The sequence below is a fragment of the Podarcis pityusensis genome (assembly GCF_964106645.2).
Source record: "Podarcis pityusensis genome assembly, chromosome: 7".
Classification (NCBI taxonomy): Eukaryota; Metazoa; Chordata; class Lepidosauria; order Squamata; family Lacertidae; genus Podarcis; species Podarcis pityusensis.
In genome coordinates, this window is record NC_138031.1 from 1,578,411 (window position 1) to 1,599,237 (window position 20,827).

At 52.4% G+C, this 20,827-nt stretch overlaps 2 protein-coding genes across 3 annotated transcripts in view; one reads left to right on the plus strand and one right to left on the minus strand.

Annotated features, from left to right (window-relative positions):
• The window catches only part of PPP1R16A (protein phosphatase 1 regulatory subunit 16A), a 51,491-nt gene extending 49,873 nt beyond the window's left edge, over positions 1-1,618 (minus strand). Inside the window, exon 1 of the mRNA XM_081012688.1 lies at positions 1,528-1,618. The gene's annotated coding sequence lies outside the window, so the exon portion shown is untranslated. The remainder of the gene's footprint in view (positions 1-1,527) is intronic.
• An 83-nt stretch (positions 1,619-1,701) lies between these two features.
• On the plus strand, positions 1,702-19,415 carry LOC308480800 (uncharacterized protein). 2 transcript variants are annotated; one of them, XM_081012667.1, is made up of 3 exons: positions 1,702-1,846; positions 10,043-11,055; positions 18,318-19,415. In XM_081012667.1, the coding sequence occupies exons 1-3, from the start codon at positions 1,807-1,809 to the stop codon at positions 18,798-18,800; spliced, it is 1,536 nt and encodes a 511-aa protein (XP_080868793.1). In that variant the 5' UTR covers positions 1,702-1,806; the 3' UTR covers positions 18,801-19,415. The 2 variants fall into 2 exon arrangements, with proteins under 2 accessions (XP_080868793.1, XP_080868792.1); XM_081012666.1 differs by lacking the exon at positions 1,702-1,846 and adding an exon at positions 7,366-7,673.
• Positions 19,416-20,827: the final 1,412 nt, after the last annotated feature.

Sequence of the window (20,827 nt, forward strand, 5' to 3'; positions counted from 1 at the left end):
TGAGGTGGCCAAAGTCTTGGAGCCTCAGCTTCAGAATCTGTCCTTCCAGTGAGCACTCAGGGCTGATTTCCTTCAGAATGGAGAGGTTTGATCTTCTTGCAGTCCATGGGACTCTCCAGAGTCTCCTCCAGCACCACAATTCAAAAGCATCCATTCTTCGGCGATCAGCCTTCTTTATGGTCCAGCTCTCACTTCCATACATCACTACTGGGAAAACCACAGCTTTAACCATATGGACCTTTGTTGGCAAGGTGATGTCTCTGCTTTTTAAGATGCTGTCTAGGTTTGTCATTGCTTTTCTCCCAAGAAGCAGGCGCCTTTTAATTTCGGGACTGCTGTCACCATCTGCAGTGATCATAGAGCCCAAAAAAGTAAAATCTCTCACTGCCTCCATTTCTTCCCCTTCTATTTGCCAGGAGGTGATGGGACTAGTGGCCATGATCTTCATTTTTTTGATGTTGAGCTTCAGCCCATATTTTGCGCTCTCCTCTTTCACCCTCATTAAAAGGTTCTTTAATTCCTCTTCACTTCCTGCCATCAAGGATGCGTCATCTGCATATCTGAGGTTGTTGATATTTCTTCCAGGAATCTTAATTCCAGCTTGAGTTTACAGTGGTACCTCAGGTTAAGTACTTAATTCATTCTGGAGGTCCGTTCTTAACCTGAAACTGTTCTTAACCTGAAGCACCACTTTAGCTAATGGGGCCTCCTGCTGCTGCCGCGCCGCCAGAGCACAATTTCTGTTCTCATCCTGAAGCAAAGTTCTTAACCTGAAGCACTATTTCTGGGTTAGCGGAGTCTGTAACCTGAAGCGTATGTAACCTGAGGTACCACTGTATAAGATTGGGGAAATCTGCCTTACTAGCAGAACATGCGAAAAGGACCATGGGGTCTTAGTATAGCGGTACCTCTGGTTACGTACTTAATTCATTCTGGAGGTCCGTTCTTAACCTGAAACTGTTCTTAACCTGAAGCACCACTTTAGCTAATGGGGCCTCCTGCTGCCGCCGCACCCCTGGAGCACGATTTCTGTTCTCATCCTGAAGCAAAGTTCTTAACCTGAAGCACTATTTCTGGGTTAGCGGAGTCTGTAACCTGAAGCGTATGTAACCCGAGGTACCACTGTAGATGGATATTGCATTGTTGTACTTGGTCATTGTGCTGCCTTGGATATTACTAATAAAAAGGAAAAGGAGACCCTCTCGCCTCCATCCTGAGCCCCTTCCCGCCCCTCCTCCTGCCCCCCCAACCCAACGCCCCCCACCCACTTTGCCAAGAGGCAAAACTTCCCCCCGTTCACCCCCACCCCGAAATAGAGACCTCGCCTGACTCTCCCTCCCCCCCCAAAAAAACTGGCCCCTCTCAGGCCACTTGTCCCAATGCCCCCCATGGCCACGTCACGTGACTCATGGGTCCCCCTTTCCGTGGGGGGGGGAGCGGGTTGGGGGGAGCTCAGTCTCTTCCCCCCCCCCTCCCGGGAGACCCCCGCCCCGTCTCCCGCCGCTTCCCGGTCTCTCGCTCACTCACTCTGCCCCCCCACCGCGCTCCTAAGCCGGGCCTTCCCTCGGGGCTCGCCTCTCCCGCTAGGCCCCAGCGTCGCCACCATGGCAACCGGACACACTTCCGGTCCGGACAGGAAGTAAGGGGCTCCCTCCCGGCGGCGGCGCCATCTTGGGTGAGGCAGGAAGGTGGGAAAGCTCGCCAAGCGAGAGAGAGACCTCGTCGCCGGAGGATCCGGTGTGGGGAGGGATCGAGTCCGAGCTGGGATCTGGCAGCCCAAGCGTCATCCTGCAACTTTCGGCAGAAATGAAAAACCAACAAAACATTTTGCAGTTCATATATACCGGTATATACTTTGTGTATGTATAATAATAATAATAATAATAATAATTTATTTCTACCCCGCCCATCTGGCTGAGTTTCCCCAGCAACTGGGCGGCTCCCAATCAAGTGTTAAAAACTATGTATGTATGTATGTGTGTGTGTGCACTGTGTGTGTATATATCTATATTTATATATGAACTCCTCTGAGCATGTGCAGAGTGCCACTGAGACATTGCAGGCACCTTTGTGGTTGAAATAAAAATAAATTTAAAATTGTCCATTGTGCATGCACACAAAAGCTTATACCAGAACAAACCTACTGGTCTATAAGGTAAGGTAAAGGTAAAGGGACCCCTGACCATTAGGTCCAGTTGTGGCCGACTCTGGGGTTGCGGCGCGCATCTCACTTTACTGGTCGAGGGAGCCGGCGTACAGCTTCCGGGTCATGTGGCCAGCAGGACTAAGCTGCTTCTGGCGAACCAGAGCAGCACACGGAAACGCCGTTTACCTTCCCGCCGGAGCGGTACCTATTGATCTACTTGCACTTGATGTGCTTTCGAACTGCCAGGTTGGCAGGAGCAGGGACTGAGCAACGGGAGCTCACTCCGTTGCAGGGATTCGAACCGCCGACCTTCTGATCGGCAAGTCCTAGGCTCTGTGGTTTAACCCACAGCGCCACCTGTGTCCCTAGTGTGCATGCACACGAAAGCTTATACCAGAACAAACCTATTGGTCTATAAGGTGCTACTGGACAATTATTATTATTATTATTATTTCGACTGCATTAGACCAACACGACTACCTACCTGATCCTTTGTGGTTGCTTGCCCACAAAGAAGCAGAGCTTCCGGGGGGGGGGGTCAGAAGGCAGGAAGGCTTGACAATGCCCTCCCCACCCCCATTCAGTAAGGCAGCTTTATTTGTTAATTGATTGATTGATTGATTGATTACATGTGTATAGTATCTTTTCCTCCAACGAGCTCAAGGTGGCCTGCATGGTTCTCTTCCTCCTCATTTTATCCGCACAAGAACCATGTGAGGTTGGCTAGACTGGGAGACTATTCCCACCAAAAACACTCTACCCTGCAAGTGGGGGTGCAGGGGGGCTCCAGAAGTTGCCTTGTCTGGGTTATTATTTTTTATATTTTTTTTAACATATCATTTTCAACAATTATTAAACATACTTTTATATCTTATACTATTTTTTTGACTTCCATCAATCACACCTGAAATTTTTCCAATCTTTTCACTTAATATACATTTCTTACTCTCACTATTACATTTAAATCTCATAACTAATGTCTCTCTTCTTTCTCTTCTTTGCAATATTTCATATATTTCTCCTTACAAGACTTCTTGTAATCCTACTAGCGTAATTTGTTGATTACAGTTGCTCTTCAAATAGTTCATATATTTCTTCCAATCTTCTGTAAGTCTCTGGTCCTGCAGGTTTCAAATCCTTCCTGTCGTTTTATCCAGTTCTGCGTAGTCCATTAATTTTGTCTGCCATTCTTCTTTCGTTGCCCTGCCTTTCCATCTTGCAACTTTTTAACATCCTTTTTTTAAAAAAAAATATTTCTATTCATTTTTTCCTGTTTTACAATTTAGAATATTCATTTAAACAACCTTCAGATATCAATGACTTCCCTTCCCCTCTTTCCTTGCTTCGTTTTGCACAACATAAAACCCTGCATATTTTATATAAAACGAACCATTCAGTATTCCATTATTACATCCATCAAAACTTATTTACACTGTTGAATTTATTTTAATGCTGCCAATGTTTTCCAAGTGTACACAATTTTAAACACCCTTAAGGCTTTATGTTGTGAACCGGCTTGTGATCTTTGGATCAATGGCAGTACTGTATACAAAATAATAATAATAATAATTTAGACTTGACTTACACCAAACAGGGCCAGCCAAAGACATTTTGGAACTTGAGGCAGACCCCAAAATTGTATCCCCCCCTCCAGGGAAGAAGGGGCAAGGGAAGATTGACAGCAGGAACAAGGAGGCAAGAAAGATTGCCATTGGGATCTGCTGCCCCAGTGGACCTTGCCACCTGAGGCAGCTGCCTGACCTTGCCGCATGGGTGGGCCGGCCCTGATACCAAACATCATAAATGTATTTCAAGGGTAAACACAGATTATCGGAAACCACTCTGTGCCAGTCCTAGAGCAGGCTGTGACCCAAACAGAGAAGTGTTGCTGTTCTTCCTGGAGAGGCTGAGCAGATGTGAGCTGGCACAAATCTCCCTGCACTTTTACTGCTGTTGTTATGTAGAGTGGTGCTCTGCAAGGTCTCTGCTCCAAGGAGCTTACAATCAGAAAGGCCCAGAACTGCAATGCAGTCTAACACTAGGAACACCCCTTTGAGGGCAGGTTTATGCTTCAGTGGAAACCCATTCTGGTTAGCCCAAAAGGTCCTGGGGGTACTTTGGCACAGGAAAGGGGCCTTTCCAGAAACCTCCCACCACCACCACCACCCCACAGATTGAAAAGGAACGGACTAGATGAGGCTTTGTGTCTTATCCGGCAAGGAGGCAATCCTTTTGTTTCCCCTTGGAACTCAATGTTCCTCCAAAACCTAGGAACGGCTGCAGCACACTCAAATGTTTTCCTTGCCTGTCTTTAGGAATATAGGGCTATTCTCTCCTTCCCCTGCTAGACGGGCCAGATCCTGATGCCAGGTAAAGGTAAAGGGACCCCTGACCATTAGGTCCAGTCATGGATGACTCTGGGGTTGCGGCGCTCATCTCGCTTTACTGGCCGAGGGAGCCGGCGTACAACTTCCGGGTCATGTGGCCAGCATGACTAAGCCGCTTCTGGCGAACCAGAGGAGCGCACGGAAACGCCGTTTACCTTCCCGCCGGAGCGGTACCTATTTATCTACTTGCACTTTGACGTGCTTTCGAACTGCCAGGTTGGCAGGAGCAGGGACAGAGCAACGGGAGCTCACCCCGTCACAGGGATTCGAACCCAGTGGCGTAGCGTGGGGGGTGCAGGGGGGGCCGGCCACACCGGGCGCAACATCTGGGGGGGGCGCGCTCGCACTCGCAGCTGTCTGCCCCTACCTGGCTCACTCACTCTCTCTCACTGCAGTGCTGGCTGTGCGAATCCGATCCAAGCCGCTGGGTCGCCGCCCACTGTGGAGGGGGTGGGTGCCAGGCGTGCGGTGCGGAGAGAGAGCGAGGGACTATCTGGGGGACGGACAGTGCAGCAGCCACCCAGCGCAGCGCTGAGCGTGGGAGAGAACCACACCAGACCAGACCAGGCAGCAGCAAGAAGAAGCTGGCAGCGGCGGCAGGTTAGGGGTTAGGGGGTGCAAATTACTTGCCTTGCCCCGGGTTAGGGGGCGCAAATTACTTGCCTTGCCCCGGGTGCTGACAACCCACGCTACGCCACTGTTCGAACCTCCAACCTTCTGATCGGCCAGCCCAAGATCCTCAGTGGTTTAGACCACAGCGCCACCCACATCCCTAGTGTGGGATGTACAGTCAAATGCAACATTCCTTATTTCCCTAGAATGGGCGCAGGCAGGGGGACATTCAGTCAGTGTAACTTCCTTTTCCACTGGTCTGGAGCATCCCTCCCTTGCATGTGACCTGGGAGATGCGCCTGGCTATGGCTAACGCCATAAAACAGCTGAGTCATGCAGCCATTTTCTCAGCCTTCTTGATCAGTCTTCAAGTTGTCTTGTCCCAGTGTTGTCTTCTTCTCTCTTTTGCTGCCATGCTGCTCTCCTGCAGCCATTTTGTTCTATTAATGTAAATTTTGCTGTCTGCTGGCTCTCAGCTAGCAGCACATGCGTTCTGTCATCATATGAGACTCAGACTTTGTCGTGTAACTATTAAGTCAAGCCTTCCTTTCAGGGATCAATTCGTGAACTGACGTGGGAGCGAACTTTTTGTTGCTTCACTCAGAAAGACTCTTGTGTCTTTATTCTTTTAAGGGGGATTAGAAGGGACATCAGGAAATAATACTACTACTACTAATAATAATAATAATAATAATAGTTTATTATGTATACCCTGCCCATCTGGGCTGGGCTTCCTCAGCCACAAAATATTAAAATACAGTAATGCATCAAACATTAAAAGCTTCCCTAAACAGGGCTGCCTTCAGATGTCTTCTAAAAGTCTGGTAGTTGTTGTTTTCATTGACATCTCGTGGGAGGGCATTCCATAGGGCGGGTGCCACCACCAAGAAGGCCCTTTGCCTGGTTCCCTATGACTTGGCTTCTCGCAGGGAGGGAACCCCCAGAAGGCTCTTGGCACTGGACCTCAGTGTCCAGGCAGAATAATCTTAACTAAGAGGTCCGTATAGTCAGAGCTATAGTTTTCTCAGTAGTGATGTACGGAAGTGAGAGCTGGACCATAAAGAAGGCTGATCACCGAAGAATGGATGCTTTTGAATTATGGTACTGGAGGAGACTCTTGAGAGTCCCATGGACTGCAAGAAGATCAAACCTCTCCATTCTTAAGGAAATCAGCCCTGAGTGCTCACAAGAAGGACAGATCCTGAAGCTGAGGCTCCAAGACTTTGGCCACCTCATGAGAAAAGAAGACTCCCTGGAAAAGACCCTGATGTTGGGAAAGATGGAGGGCACAAGGAGAAGGGGACGACAGAGGACGAGATGGTGGGACAGTGTTCTCGAAGCTACCAGCATGAGTTTGACCAAACTGCGGGAGGCAGTCGAAGACAGGAGGGCCTGGTGTGCTCTGGTCCAGGGGGTCACGAAGAGGCGGACACAACTAAACGACTAAACAACAACAAAGAGGTTCAAATGAATCTGCAAACTAGCTTCCAGCTATATTGAGGGGAATCTGCCCTGCCAGCGTGAGTGAAGGAAGGATAAGACTTACTTAATATATCCTTTCCTACGATCCTTAACATTCCCACACAGAGGAGTCCTTAGGGGAGAGGTGCAACATGGAAGAGAATGCACAGTGGAAGTTTGCATGCAACTACAGTCATGTCTCGTGCTGCATTTGCTTCATGATACGTTTTTCCAGGTCGCAACCTGCACGACCCAGAAATACTGGAAAGGGTTACTTCTGGGTTTCTCCGCTCGCGCATGCGCAGACAGACAAAATGACGTCATGCGCAGACGAGGTGATTCACGGCCCACACATGCGCAGTCACGTAGACGTGGGTTGCGTTCTGCTCATGTTATGAACGGGACTCCGGAACGGATCCCGTTCACAACCAGAGGTACCACTGTACTGGTTGCATTCAGTATGCGCGCAACCTCGCAAACACACATCGCCGCAACCCAGAGGTGGCCAGAAAGGGAACAGGGGCAGAATGAGACGTTGGACGATTGGGCTGCCCTTCTGTTCTTCTTCCAACTCCTCCATGCTCCCATTTCAAGCCCTCCCCAACACCCTTTGGCGAAGCCACACAGCTGACAAGACCGAGGACTCCGGCGGTCCTTCCACCATGCGCCTACCCCCTCCAAAGAATTCAGCTCTGGCGGAGTGTTGTGCAGAAGAACCACGCATGACAGCGCACTGACATCACAGTGGACAGACTCTACCAACCTGGGCTGGGACGGAGGCCGTGCTCGGTCCGCCCACCTCTCGGTGCAACCAGCCTTGGCCTTGTGGCCGACTGCCAGGACTTCTTGGTCCTCCCACATGGCCCAGACCGGGTGTCCCTGGACCGGCCGCTCTCCAAACGCCTGCAGGAGCAGCGGGGACCACAGGCGGCCAGAGCAGACCAGGCGGTTTTCTCACGGCACAGAGGAGGAGGAGGAGGACGACTGGGAGACTGACCAGGACTACGTCAACAATGCCAGCAGGCCGTGGGGAGATCGTGAGATTTCGACGGCCTCCATTATTTCTGGTAAGCCCAAGAAGAGCTTGGCCCGTCTAGTCCGGCATCTCGTTCTCACAGTGGCCAAGCAGATACCTCTGATACACAAGCAGGACTCGAACACAAGAGCAACGCTCCCCTCCTGTGGTTTGCCTCCCACTGTGGAGCAGAGCAGAGGCGTCCTGGCTAGCAACCGTCGATAGCCCTCTCCTCCTCCAGGAATTTGTCCAATCCTCTTCTTAAAGCCATCTAGGTTGGTGGACATCAATACCTCCTGAGGAAGGGAGTTCCAGAGGTTAATGGTCTTGAATCTTCCAACATTCAGCTTCATGGGAAGTCCACAAGTTCTAATGTCATAAGAGAGGGAGAAAAACTGTTCTCTACCCACTTTCCCCATGCCATGCCATTCCCATTCCCAGATGGGCGGAGTATAAATAAATTTATTATTATTATTATTATTATTTCTACTCCGCCCTTCCCGGTTCAAAAACCGGCCTCAGGGCGGCTAACAACAAATTTAAAACACTTAATTGTAGAAGCAGCATAAAACACAGTATAAAAACATGAATAACAATAAAATTCAAAGTTCAGAAATCAATTTAGGGGAAATCCATCTAATAAGCATTAGATAGTCTAATTAGTTAGCATTAGATTAGTCCTATTTGGGCCAGTGAGGAGGCCAGGGGAGAATTAGCTGTGGGATCCCAGAGCGGGTAATCTTCATAAAAGCGGAGAGGGAGGGAAGGAAGGGAAATAAAAGATCAGGCTAAGTTCAGATTGAAAACCAGGAAGCCATAAACATGAACTGGAAGGACCTTGGGAAGGAGAAGCAGTTGCTGTCCCAAATTGCTGGGCTTTGCTGCATTTATTTTGAATTATAGTTCCCAGTAGCTCCCAGGGCAGATTCAGACAAGGAATGGATTCATGACATCCATTCTAAGCGGTGTGTCTTGGACTTGTTAGATGCAGACGAACGAGGAGAGGAACCAGCTGGGGAACCCCAAAGGGAAGAAGGCTCAGAAGCCAGGGAGGGTGGTGGTGCAACCATGAGTGGTCAGAGGGAGAAGACTAGAAGGAGGCGGTGTCAGACACTTGGTGAGAAGGGAGAGTTTGTGGCAGAGAGCAGTCCAGATTCAGAGACAGAAGCTGAAGCAGAAGAGGAGGGAGGTCAAGAGACAGAGATGAGTCAGGCTGGTGAAGAATGATGGGTGTCCTGCTGCGACAAGCTCCCCTCCAACCTGGTCTCCCAGAACCAGAAGAGGCATGAAGTGAGCGGAACTATGCAGGCGCAGTCTCCAGTTGCTTGGAAAAAGCCCTGGGGAGGTAGGGCAGAGCTGTCAACTTTTCCCTTTTCTTGTGAGGAACCCTATTCGGAAGAAGGGAATTTCCCTTAAAAAAAGGGGAAAGTTGACAGCTATGGAGATAGGGACCTTTGGTCTCAGAAACTGGTCCATAGGGCAAGACCGACCTGGGATGAGCTGCTGTGCTCCTCAGGCCTGACACGCCACCAAGTCTGTGCAGGTCGTGTTCTTTCTAAGAAAGGGTTAATGTGCACAGTGTGATTTATTGCTGGCTCCTGCTGTCACTTAGTTTTCTACCACCCTGATGCCTTCCAGATGCTTGGGAGGGACTACAGTGGTACCTTGGGATGTGAACGGGATCCGTTCCGGAGCCCCGTTCACATCCTGAATAGAACGTAAGACGCATATGTGTTTCGCCACTTCTGCGCATACTCATGACATCATTTTGACCGTCTGCGCATGCGCGAGCGGCAAAACCCGGAAGTAACGCGCTCCGTTAACTTCCAGGTTGCCGCAGAGCGCAACATGAAAATACCTATCCTGAAGCATATTTATCCCGAGGTATGACTGTACAGGGACGGGGGTGGCGCAGTGGATTAAACCACAGAGCCTAGGACTTACCGATCAGAAGGTCGGTGGTTCAAATCCCCATGACGGGGTGAGCTCCCGTTGCTCGGTCCCTGCTCCTGTCAACCTAGCAGTTCAAAAGCACGTCAAAGTGCAAGTAGATAAATAGGTACCGCTCCGGCGGGAAGGTAAACGGCGTTTCCGTGCACTGCTCTGGTTCGCCAGAAGCAGCTTAGTCATGCTGGCCACATGACCCGGAAGCTGTACGCTGGCTCCCTTGGCCAGTAAAGCGAGATGAGTGCTGCAACCCCCAGAGTCAGTCACACTGGACCTAATGGTCAGGGGTCCCTTTACCTTTACCTATGACTGTACAACTCCCACCAGCCCCAGCCAAGCTGTGCAGGCTGAGGCTGATGGGTATTGTAGTCTAAAACATCTGGAGGACTCCCAGTTGTGGAAAGAAGTTGTACTAGGAGGCCATGAATCGGAGACACTTTTTCACTGAGTCTTCCCGGTTTCACTTCTCTTTAGAGCTCTCTAGATCCATCCGAGAATGCAGCCTCGGAAAGCCGAACCTTCCCAGAAGGCCGGATCACGCCGATTGCCAAAGCCACCTCCGGGGTTGTAAGGATCCGGTGCGGAACCGCCCGAAGGATCCCGAGGGGCATCAGCCGCCGCTGTGCCCGCACGTGCGATCTTCGCCCAGCCTGGGTATAGAGAGGGCATCCCTGTTCAACCGCAATGCTGCAGAGAAACTGGACACGTTCTTCTCCCAGAAGCTGAAAGCCTGTGCTGGTGGCTCAGGCCACCTGTCGGACCCCTGCGAGGACCTGGGGACCCTGCAGGAAGACCCCACAGACCCCAGCGGGCCCTGGAGGGACCCCGGGAAGGAACACGCTGGCCACGAGCGAAACTGCAGGAGGCAGGATCACAGCCGCGCAACCCAAGGAAGAGGAGATGCCACCCATGCCCACGGCTGCCAACCATGCCCACGGCTCCTCCGGCACTGTCTCACTGGCAAAGGCGGGGTGTCGGAGCGCGTCTATTGGCGGCAGGAGAGCAGCAGGCCCTCCACAGCCGTCAGCAGCTCAGCACGGATCCTGCCTCACTGCAGAATCAGCCATGTCCAGAGTTGCACCGCCTGCCAAGCGTTTAACAGGGACACACCAGCGGGCATGGAGACGCTCCAGGAGAACGGCTGGAGTCTGCCGGAAGGCAAGGAGAGAGCGGGTTTGAGTGCCCCCCGCCAGAGGGAAAGGACAGGGCCTCCTTGCCGGCGGCAGGTGCCAGACCGGTTTTTGAAAGTTCAGCAGTGGCTGGAGGAGACGCCGGCCGAAGACCCTCCGTCCCACCCAAGGCAGCAGGGGTGTGGGGCTGGGCATCGGGGCAGCCCAGGCACTCTGGGGTGGCCACCTGCGTACGGATCACTGGATCAGAAGGAAAGGGATTCTTGGGGAGAGGCAGGAGGCTGTCCAAGTCTGGACCCCACAGCTGACATCAGGCACAGAATGAAGAGCCATCAGGAAGAGGATCCCACTCATCAGGTGAGGGGGCAGAGGGAAGGGCTGGGGAATAATAATAATAATTTTATTATTTATATGCCGCCCATCTGACTGGTCTGCCCCAGACACTCTGGGCAACTTCCAGCAAAATATTAAGACCACAATTAAACATCTACCAGCTCCACCTGGTACGCAGGATGAGACCCTATCTGCCCACACACTGTCTCGCCAGAGTGGTGCATGCTCTGGTTATCTCCTGCTTGGACTACTGCAATGCGCTCTACGTTGGGCTACCTTTGAAGGTGACCCAGAAACTACAACTAATCCAGAATGCGGCAGCTAGACTGGTGACTGGGAGCAGCCACCAAGATCATATAACACCGGTCCTAAAAGACCCAGTACATTGGCTCCCAGTACGTTTCCATGCACAATTCAAAGCGTTGGTGCTGACCTTGAAAGCCCTAAACGGCCGTGGTCCTGTATACCTGAAGGAGCGCCTCCACCCCCATCGTTCTGCCCGGACACTGAGGTCCAGCGCTGAGGGCCTTCTGGCGGTTCCCTCATTGCGAGAAGCAAAGCTACAGGGAACCAGGCAGAGGGCCTTCTCAGTAGTGGCACCCACCCTGTGGAACGCCCTCCCACCAGATGTCAAAGAGAACAACAACTACCAAACTTTTAGATGACATCTGAAGGCAGCCCTCTTTAGGGAAGCTTTTAATGTGTGACATTTGAATGTATTTTTAATCTTTGCTGGAAGCTGCCCAGATGGGTGGGGAAACCCAGCCAGATGGGTGGGGTACAAATAAATTATTATTATTATTATTATTATTATTAATCAGACGTTAAAAACTTCTGTACAGATGTCTTCCGAAAGTCAAAGAGTTGTTTATCTCCTTGATATCTGATGGGAGGGCGTTCCCCAGGGCGGATGCTGTGGGCCTTCCCCGGATATAGTTGGACTACAAACAGCTCCCATAAGAGGCTGCCGAATCAGGATTTGCAAATCTGTCCCCGGGAAACGTGGCAGCAGCAGTCTCAGCAGCCCAGAGCCAGCCTGATAGCGCAGTTGTCTCTGGCTGGCTTCAGGAGCTGCCCGCTGCCGCCGCCACTGCTGAAGGGGAACCAGGGACGTCCGACGGTACAGATCTCCTGCCCCCTTTGTTTTGACAGATCGGGGGAGGCTCAGGAGTCACGGGCAGGCGGGCATTGCCCAGGAGGGGCACAAGGTGCACGGTTTCTCTGCCAGGCAAGGTGCAAAGCCCTTCTTTTGCACCCTGTGAAACAAATGTGCAGAGTTTTAATAAAACTGGGGAACGGCCAGCCACCCACGACTCCCAAGCCTCCCCTGATCTGAGGGAAGGGGGCAGGAGATCGGGAAAGGATCGGGAGTCACAGGCGGGTGGTGCGTGGTTGCCCAGTTTTTTAAAAACTCTGTGCATTTATGTTTCATAGGGCGTGAAAGAAGGGCTTTGCACCTTTATACAATATGCATGTGTGCTTGGGCCCAGGATCTTTCACCTCACTATCCCCACTACTGACTCTCTGTTGCTACTCAGCTAAAAAAGGAAAAAGAAAAATATGTGTCCCTGGATTCATTGAAAAAAATCTGGTAATCATACCCTAAACCCGCTGAGCTTCCGCTTCCTGCCCTTCTGCCTTTCCCCTCACAGAACAAAAGAAATTACCGTGAAAATCCCTAAAACGAGAAGTAATTGACTATAGAATCACAAAAATCATTCTTTAACATCAGCAGTCAGGAGTGCTTCAGCCCTGTGTTTGAGTCTCTTTGAAACTTAAAACCTCAATTTCTTAATAGGGCTATGTTTAAAACTTGTTTGAGTCTCTGCCCTGTTTTTGAGTTTGTTTGAAACTTCAAACCTTAATTTTGTATTACTATTGCTTGGTCCTCTTAAATAGGGTTATGTTTAAAACTTTTTTGAGTTTCTGCCCTGTTTTTTGAGTTGGTTTGAAACTTTAAAACCTCAATTTCTTATCACTACTGCTTGATTCTCTTAAACAGGGTGAAATATACTCAGAGTCGCAAAGTGATTTCATGCTCTTTATTCAGCTCATAGTGGTGAGGAGGAATGAATAATGTCCCCTCACAGTATCTGCTTTATATACATTATTTACACAATGGGCTGCACATGATTGGCTAATTCTGGAATTCTACTGTAAGCCAATCAGGTTGTGGATTCACTTCTATCTGGAGCAGGATTGGGTGGTTCCTGCCAACCAATCATACTGCTGCATTGTTCTAGGACCAATCAGACTGCTGCATTCTGAATCCTATTGTTCTAGGACCAATCAGACTGCTGCCTTTTGGATCCTATTGTTCTAGGACCAATCAGACTGCTACAGTTTGGATCCTATTCAACTCAGTACATAACACCCCTCCCCTCTAAGTTCCAGTCCTGCCCGGGAGGTCGCATTCATAGTCCTCAAGGTATGCCGGCGGCCTACGTGTGCGTTGTGGCCTGGGGTGTTCCCTGGTCCGGGCTCCGGGTTCTGGCTCGTGTTCCAAGGATGCTGGCTGTGATGCGGCTGTTTGGTCTGGTGCAACCGGCTCGCTCAGTTGTGGTTCTGGTTCCGGTGTCCTTTCGGCCTCACGGGTCCTCTCTGTATTTACTGATTCTGCCTCTCCTGCTGGCCCCTCCTGCTCTATGGGCCTCACTGCCCCGCTGTTCCCTTGGGACTCCTCTGACCTGTCCTCCTCCTGGTTTTCTCCCGGGAATCGTCGCCGTATCTGGTCGCAGTGGCGGCGCCAGCATTGCCCCCCATCCGTTAGCACCTCGTACGACACGGGGCCAGTGACCCTGGTGATTGTGGCGGGTACCCATGCTGGGCCTGCCCCAAAATTCTTTGCGTACACTGGGTCCTGGGCCTCGAAGGTCCGGGGGTTCCTGCCTTCCCCCACCACTACCTCATCCTGAGCTCTATCGGGGTGAAGGCGGTCCAATCTGATTGCAAGGCGCCGACCCATTAGTAGTTCAGCGGGGCTCCGGCCAGTCGTTGAGCTGGGGGTGCTGTGCTGTGCTAGAAGGAATGTGGCAAGGCGGTACTCCCAGTCCCCTTGCGTCATGCGGCGAAGGGTGTCCTTGGTGGTCCGCACCATGCGTTCTGCTTGGCCATTGGTGGCAGGGTGGAACGGCGCCGAACGGATGTGGCGGATGGCGTTCTGCGCTGTGAAGGTTTGGAATTCTCCTGACGTAAATGCAGTCCCGTTGTCTGAGACGAGAGTGTCAGGGAGCCCGTGGGTTGCAAACAGCCTGCGTAGTACCCGGATGGCTGCGGACGTGGAAGTGGACGGTACCAGTGCGACTTCCAGCCATTTGGTGTAGGAGTCCACCACTATGAAGAATGTTTTCCCCTGAAAGGGGCCAGCGAAATCCACATGCAGGCGTGACCATGGTGCTCGGGCGGACTCCCAGGACTGGACTGGGGCCCTTGGGGGATCTGGGCGGGATTCTTGGCAGGCCTGGCAGTGTTTGACCCAGGCCTCTATCTCTCCATCGATCCCCGGCCACCACACATAACTCCTGGCAAGGGCCTTCATTCTTACTACCCCTGGATGTGTCTCGTGTAGGGCTGTGAGGACCCTTTTGCAGAGGGGCTGGGGAACAACGACTCTGCTTCCCCATAACAGGCACCCCTTGTGGGCCGACAGTTCATGTTTGCGGGTTGTGTAGCCGGCGAATTCTGGCCCGGGGCTGCTGCTGGGCCATCCCCTCCACACCCAGTCCAGGACCCGGGAGATGACCCTATCTTTCTTGGAATGGTGTGCAACTTCTTGTGCCTGAATGGGGCGGTCGGGAAGCAGCTCCAGGCTCATAACCTCTTGTGCAGGTGCTGGGTCAGGGCCTGTTTCCGGTAGTGGTAGCCTGCTGAGGGCGTCCGCATGGCCTATCGCCTTCCCAGGTCGGTGAATCAGTGCATACTGGTAGCTGGCAAGGAAAATTGACCACCTGAGGACGCGAGGAGACAGCACTTGGGGGGTCTGCTTTTCGGGGGCAAACAAGCCAAGCAACGGCTTGTGGTCAGTCACCACGGTGAAGGGCCGCCCGTACAAGAAATCATGGAATTTTTTTACTCCCTTTACGATTGCCAGACCCTCCTTGTCGATTTGCGAGTAGTTCCGCTCGGTTGTGTTGAGTGTCTGGGAAAAGTACGCCACCGGTACCTCTCTTCCATCCGGGAGTTGGTGCCCCAGGACAGCTCCAATGCCATAGGGTGAGGCGTCGCATGCTAGCACCACCGGCAGCCTCTCGTCGAAGTGTGCCAAGACCGAGTTTGAGACAAGCAAGTCCTTGACTGCCTGGAATGCGGCCTCCTGGCGCTGGCCCCACACCCAAGGGGCCCGCTTGTCCAGGAGTCTGTGTAGGGGCTCCGCTACCGCCGCCTTGTGGGGAAGGAAGGAATGGTAAAAGTTCAATAGTCCCAAGAAGGCCTGAAGTTCAGTCTTGCTCTTGGGCGCTGGGGCATCACAAATGGCCCGTACCTTGTCCCCAGTCGGGTGGACCCCTTCTGCGTCCACCATAAATCCCAGAAAGTCCACCTGAGGCACTCCTAGTAGACATTTTTCCCGCTTCACCTTGAGACCCGCCGTCTGGAAACGGTGCAGAACGGTGCGGAGGCGGTCCTCAAACTCCTCTGGTGTGGGGCCGGCAATCAACACATCATCGAAGAAGGGGGTGACGCCAGGAATCCCTTTAAGGAGAGAGTCCATTATATTCTGGAATATGCCTGGTGCCACGCTGACACCGAATTGCAGCCGCTTTACCCTGAACGCTCCTCTGTGCGTCACAATCGTCTGTGCCTCTGCTGTGGCCTCATCTACTGGCAGCTGTTGATATGCTTGGGCCAAGTCCAGCTTGCCAAAAATTTTCGACCCAGCCAGGGTGGCAAGGACATGGCTGACCACTGGCACTGGGTATGCGTGGGCCGTGAGGGCCTTGTTTATGGTACATTTGTAGTCTGCGCAGATGCGGACCGAACCATTAGGCTTGACGGGTGTGACGATTGGGGTTTCCCAGGGAGCATTAGGCACCGGCTCCAGCACTCCTTGCTCTACGAGTCGGTCCAATTCCTCGTCTATACGGGGTTTCAAGGCGAACGGGACCCGGCGGGCCTTGAGCCTGACCGGTCGTACTGCGGGGTCAAGCTGTAGCGCAATGGGGGGGCCCGTATACTGTCCCAATTTCCCATCGAAAACCCCTGGAAATTCCTTGCATATGGCGTCCACGTCAACTTGTAAGCTAGTGTGGTTCACCCCGGTGACAGCTAGCCCCAGTGGTCCAAACCATGCCAATCCCAGTAAGCTAATGTAGGGGCCCTTGACCACAAGCAAGTCCAGTTGCCGCGTCCGCCCTCGGTATTGCACCCTGAAGGTCCCCACCCCCATTGTGGGGACCTTACGTTTCTGGAAGTCCCGGAGGGTGAATGGGGCCGGCCTGAGTTTGGGACCCCCAGTGGGACACAGTTTCCTTAAGGTCCTTGCCGAGATTATGGATAGAGTTGAACCCGTGTCAAGCTCCATGCGGCATGGGGCCCCCTCTATCTGTACCTCTACATAAATTTTCTCTACGTTGGGGTGGGGCAACTGGTATACCTGGAAGTCCGTGAGCTCCGTCGAGTTGCCTTGGTGCGTTGGGCCCCGGGACCTGGGGCTCTTGGATTGGTCATCTGATGCCTGGTGTCGGGTGGGCCGAGCCCGACACACCCGGGCGATGTGTCCCGATTTTCTGCACTGCCTGCACTCTGCGTTGCGGAAACGGCAGGTCCTCCTCTCGTGACTCTCCCCGCAGCTTGCGCAGTTCCCTCCTTCTCGTCGAGGCAGCTGTGGTCTGTGCGCTGCTTGAGTGCCCTGCTGTACTCGGTGCACCTCCTCCCTGTCGGATCCTGAGTCGTCGGTGAGGTCTTCATGGTGGACCCTCGGTTGGGATGGCAGGCTCGGCCGTGCCTCTTGGGTCGACCTCTCGGCAGCTTCTGTTGCCAGGGCCTCCTCCAGAGCGACCTGGAACGTTAGGTCCTTCTTAGCGTAGAGGCGTCGTTGCAGCTTCTCATCCTTCAGGCCACCGACGAGGCGGTCACGAAGCATGTTCTCCAGCTCTGAGAAGTTGCAGAACCGGGCGGCTTGGCGGAGAGAGGTCACAAACCCAGTTATGGTTTCCCCAGGGGCTTGCCGCTTTGCGTAGAAGGCATTTCGACGAGCCACCACTGAGGGCTGCGGCGAAAAGTGCCCCTTCAGCTGTTCCATTATTGTTTTGTATGGAACAGTAGCGACGTCTTCAGGCGCAAGGAGAGCCCGGGCGATTTCAAACGTCTCCTCTCCGCAGACGCTGAAGAATATCGCCCTCTTCTTGGCGTCTTCTTCGTCGGTGACCCCTTTGGCTTCTAGGAGGAAGGTGAAACGGGAGGCGTACGCTTCCCAGTCTCCAGATGCTGGGTTGAATGGCGAGAAGCTGCTGTTGGCTGCCATTCTGAGTTCCTTGTGCCCCGGAGCTGAAGCCTGGATACACGGTGCGAGGCAGCGGTGCGGCAGTTGGCGGTGCTGCGGTGCTGTGTGTGGCAGTCAGCTCAGCGGGATCCCACCTTCGTCGCCAGTGAAATATACTCAGAGTCGCAAAGTGATTTCATGCTCTTTATTCAGCTCATAGTGGTGAGGAGGAATGAATAATGTCCCCTCACAGTATCTGCTTTATATACATTATTTACACAATGGGCTGCACATGATTGGCTAATTCTGGAATTCTACTGTAAGCCAATCAGGTTGTGGATTCACTTCTATCTGGAGCAGGATTGGGTGGTTCCTGCCAACCAATCATACTGCTGCATTGTTCTAGGACCAATCAGACTGCTGCATTCTGAATCCTATTGTTCTAGGACCAATCAGACTGCTGCCTTTTGGATCCTATTGTTCTAGGACCAATCAGACTGCTACAGTTTGGATCCTATTCAACTCAGTACATAACACAGGGCTATGTTTAAAACTTGTCATTGAGGTTTTCATACCTTCTTTGTAAACTCGAGGAAGCATTTTCAGCCCTGCTCTTGAGCTTGTTTGATATCACTTGAAATCTTATAATTTCTTTATTTCCTTCTGAGGAAACTGATTAGTTCAGTGAAACGAGTTTTGCAGCCGGCACCTCGTTAAGTCTTTGTTTAATTCTAGTTTATTTTTTGATTTTTTGTTATTCTGTAGTCGATTACTTCTCGTTTCAGGGATTTGCACGGTAATTTCTTTAGTTCTGTGTAATTTCTTGGGTCTCTGACTGTCTTTTTTTCACTGGTTTCCCCTCCTGCAGGCTCCCCGGCTCCACACCTGCGACGACGCCAGCACCTCTCCTGCCACGTGCTCCTGCCTCTTCTGCGAGCAGCAGAGGCCCCGCGCCACGCTGGTCTCTGGCAAGAAAAAGCCGGACCCCTCCGCCGAGGAGGTGGCCGTGCAGTTGCAGGCGGAGAACCGTATCCCCCGGATCGTGGAGGCTTTCGAGCGCCGTTCGCTGAGGGAGGCCAAGATCGTGGAGAGGGAGAAGGCGTATCTGTCGGCCCGGCAGAGGGAGCTGGAGAAGCGGGCAAGGGCGGGCAAGGCGCGTGGGAACGCCAGGCGAAGCCACCACCAGGCCAGCGGCGCCAAGGCAAGGAAGCCCCATGCCAAGGAAGAGGAGCAGATGCCGCGTGAGGAGCCCAGGCCCCGGGCAGTGCCAGAGGGGCCCCCAAAGCGCCACCAGGCGAGGGAGCGAACGGCCAAGCCCAGTTTCATGGACAGACTGCGAGGGCACTACTAGATCCGTCAGCTCAAGAAGCCCAGGGACTGGACGGGAGGAAAGCCTGCGGGGATGTGGCCGAGGGAACCACGGCGTGGACGAGGCTCCAAAGGGTGGTGGCCCCGACGCCAGCAGGGGCTGTTCTTCTGCAAAGGCAGGACAGGGACAGGTGGCAGAACAGGAAGCTGGCATGCCCTGGCGCTGCCCGTGGGAAGGGCGTGCTAAACGTAGGGAGCATGCTTCTGCCTCTTCGCTAGCCCAGGGGTCTCTGCCGTGGGTCTGGTGCTGGGGACTGCGCCCAAAGTTGCCACGCCAAAGGGATCTCTGCGAAGACAGAGCAATGGGCCAAGGGGTTGCAGGTGGCGCTCTGGGTCTGCTGTGGGCACAGCTGCAATGGGGGGCAGGGAGGGGGCAGCAAAGTGAAGCAGTATCCCGGCCAGTAGGTAGGTTTTCCCAGCGGCTCCCAAGCCCCGTGCGAAGGGATGCTTGCATGCACACAACACGGGATATTTGCCACTGGGTGGGAGGAGGTCCAATGGCCTGTTCCATGGAAGCCATGGAGGGCGTGTGATGCAATTCAAACTGGTGTGTTTGTATGAATAAACCATGGCTGTGATGCAGCTGTGTAAATGACGAGATGATGCGTCCCTTGCTTGATTGACGAAGGGTAGGAAGGAAGATGTGTGGGGAGGGGGTTAGGGGAGGGCTGGGACCTCTCGTGGGGGACACACCTTGCTCCTTCTGGGGTCGTTAGTCTACCTTGGAGCCCCTCGCTGTGCTCAACTCTCACCTGCGGCTCCCAGAGGCTGTCTGCAGGCGACAGAGGCCACACCCCAGGAAACCAATAGAAAAAAGACAGTCACGGAATTGAGAAATTGCAGAAAACAAATGAAATACAGCAGTACCTCGGGTTACAGACGCTTCAGGTTACAGACTCCGCTAACCCAGAAATAGTACCTCAGGTTAAGAACTTTGCTTCAGAATGAGAACAGAAATTGTGCTCCGGCGGCGCAGCAGCAGTGGCAGGCCCCATTAGCTAAAGTGGTGCTTCAGGTTAAGAACAGTTTCAGGTTAAGAACGGACCTCTGGAACAAATTAAGTACTTAACCCGAGGTACCACTGTACCGTGAAAATCCCTGAAACGAGAAGTAATCGACTATAAATATTATCTTGTGGAAATCAACTAAATAATAAAAATCAAAAAGCTTATTAGAAAAACCTAAAATAGAACAAAGCCTTAACGGGATGCCTGCTACAAACCTCGTTCCACTGAACTTTTCTGTTTCCTCAGAAGGAAATAGAAAAATCATAAACTTTAAATGACCAAAATTCAAACAAGGGAAGAACCCCCAAAATTCTGACGTATTATAATCCTAGCTGGACCTAGGTAAAGCAAAGTGCAGTAATAAAGGATTGAAGACAGGCTCCGGCAGATGGAGGGGACAAGACCAAGAGCAGTCCAGTGGTCAAGAAGGCAGTTTCTGTACGTTCTGTAAAGGGAAGTGGGGGGGGAGGGGGTAGCTTATCTACCTGGGAGGGGAGCCTATCTAGGAGAAGGAAATCTCGTGACCTAATAATAACGATGATAATAATAATAATAATAATAAATAATAATAATAATAATTTTTATTATTTATACCTTGCCCATCTGGCTGGGTCTCCCCAGCCACTCTGGGCGGCTTCCAACAAAATATTAAAAATACAATAAAGCATCAAACATCAGAAGCTTCCCTGAACAGGGCTGCCTTCAGATGTCTTCTAAAAGTCAGGTACCGTATTTTTCGCACCATAGGGCGCACCGGACCATAGGGCGCACCCAGTTTTTAGGGGGGAAAATCAAGGAAAAAAAAATTTCCCCCCCCCAGCCCCAAAGAGCAGCGTACAAGGCTGCACACAAGCTCTCCCTGCCAGAGGGGTTGTGCGCAGCTATGGAAGAAGGCAAGGCAGCAAGCGGGATGGATCCCGCTCGCTGTTTTGGCTTCCCCTTTAGCCCCGTGCAGCCTCTCCTTGCCGGGAGAGGCTGCGTGGGGCTAAAGAAGCCATAGCCC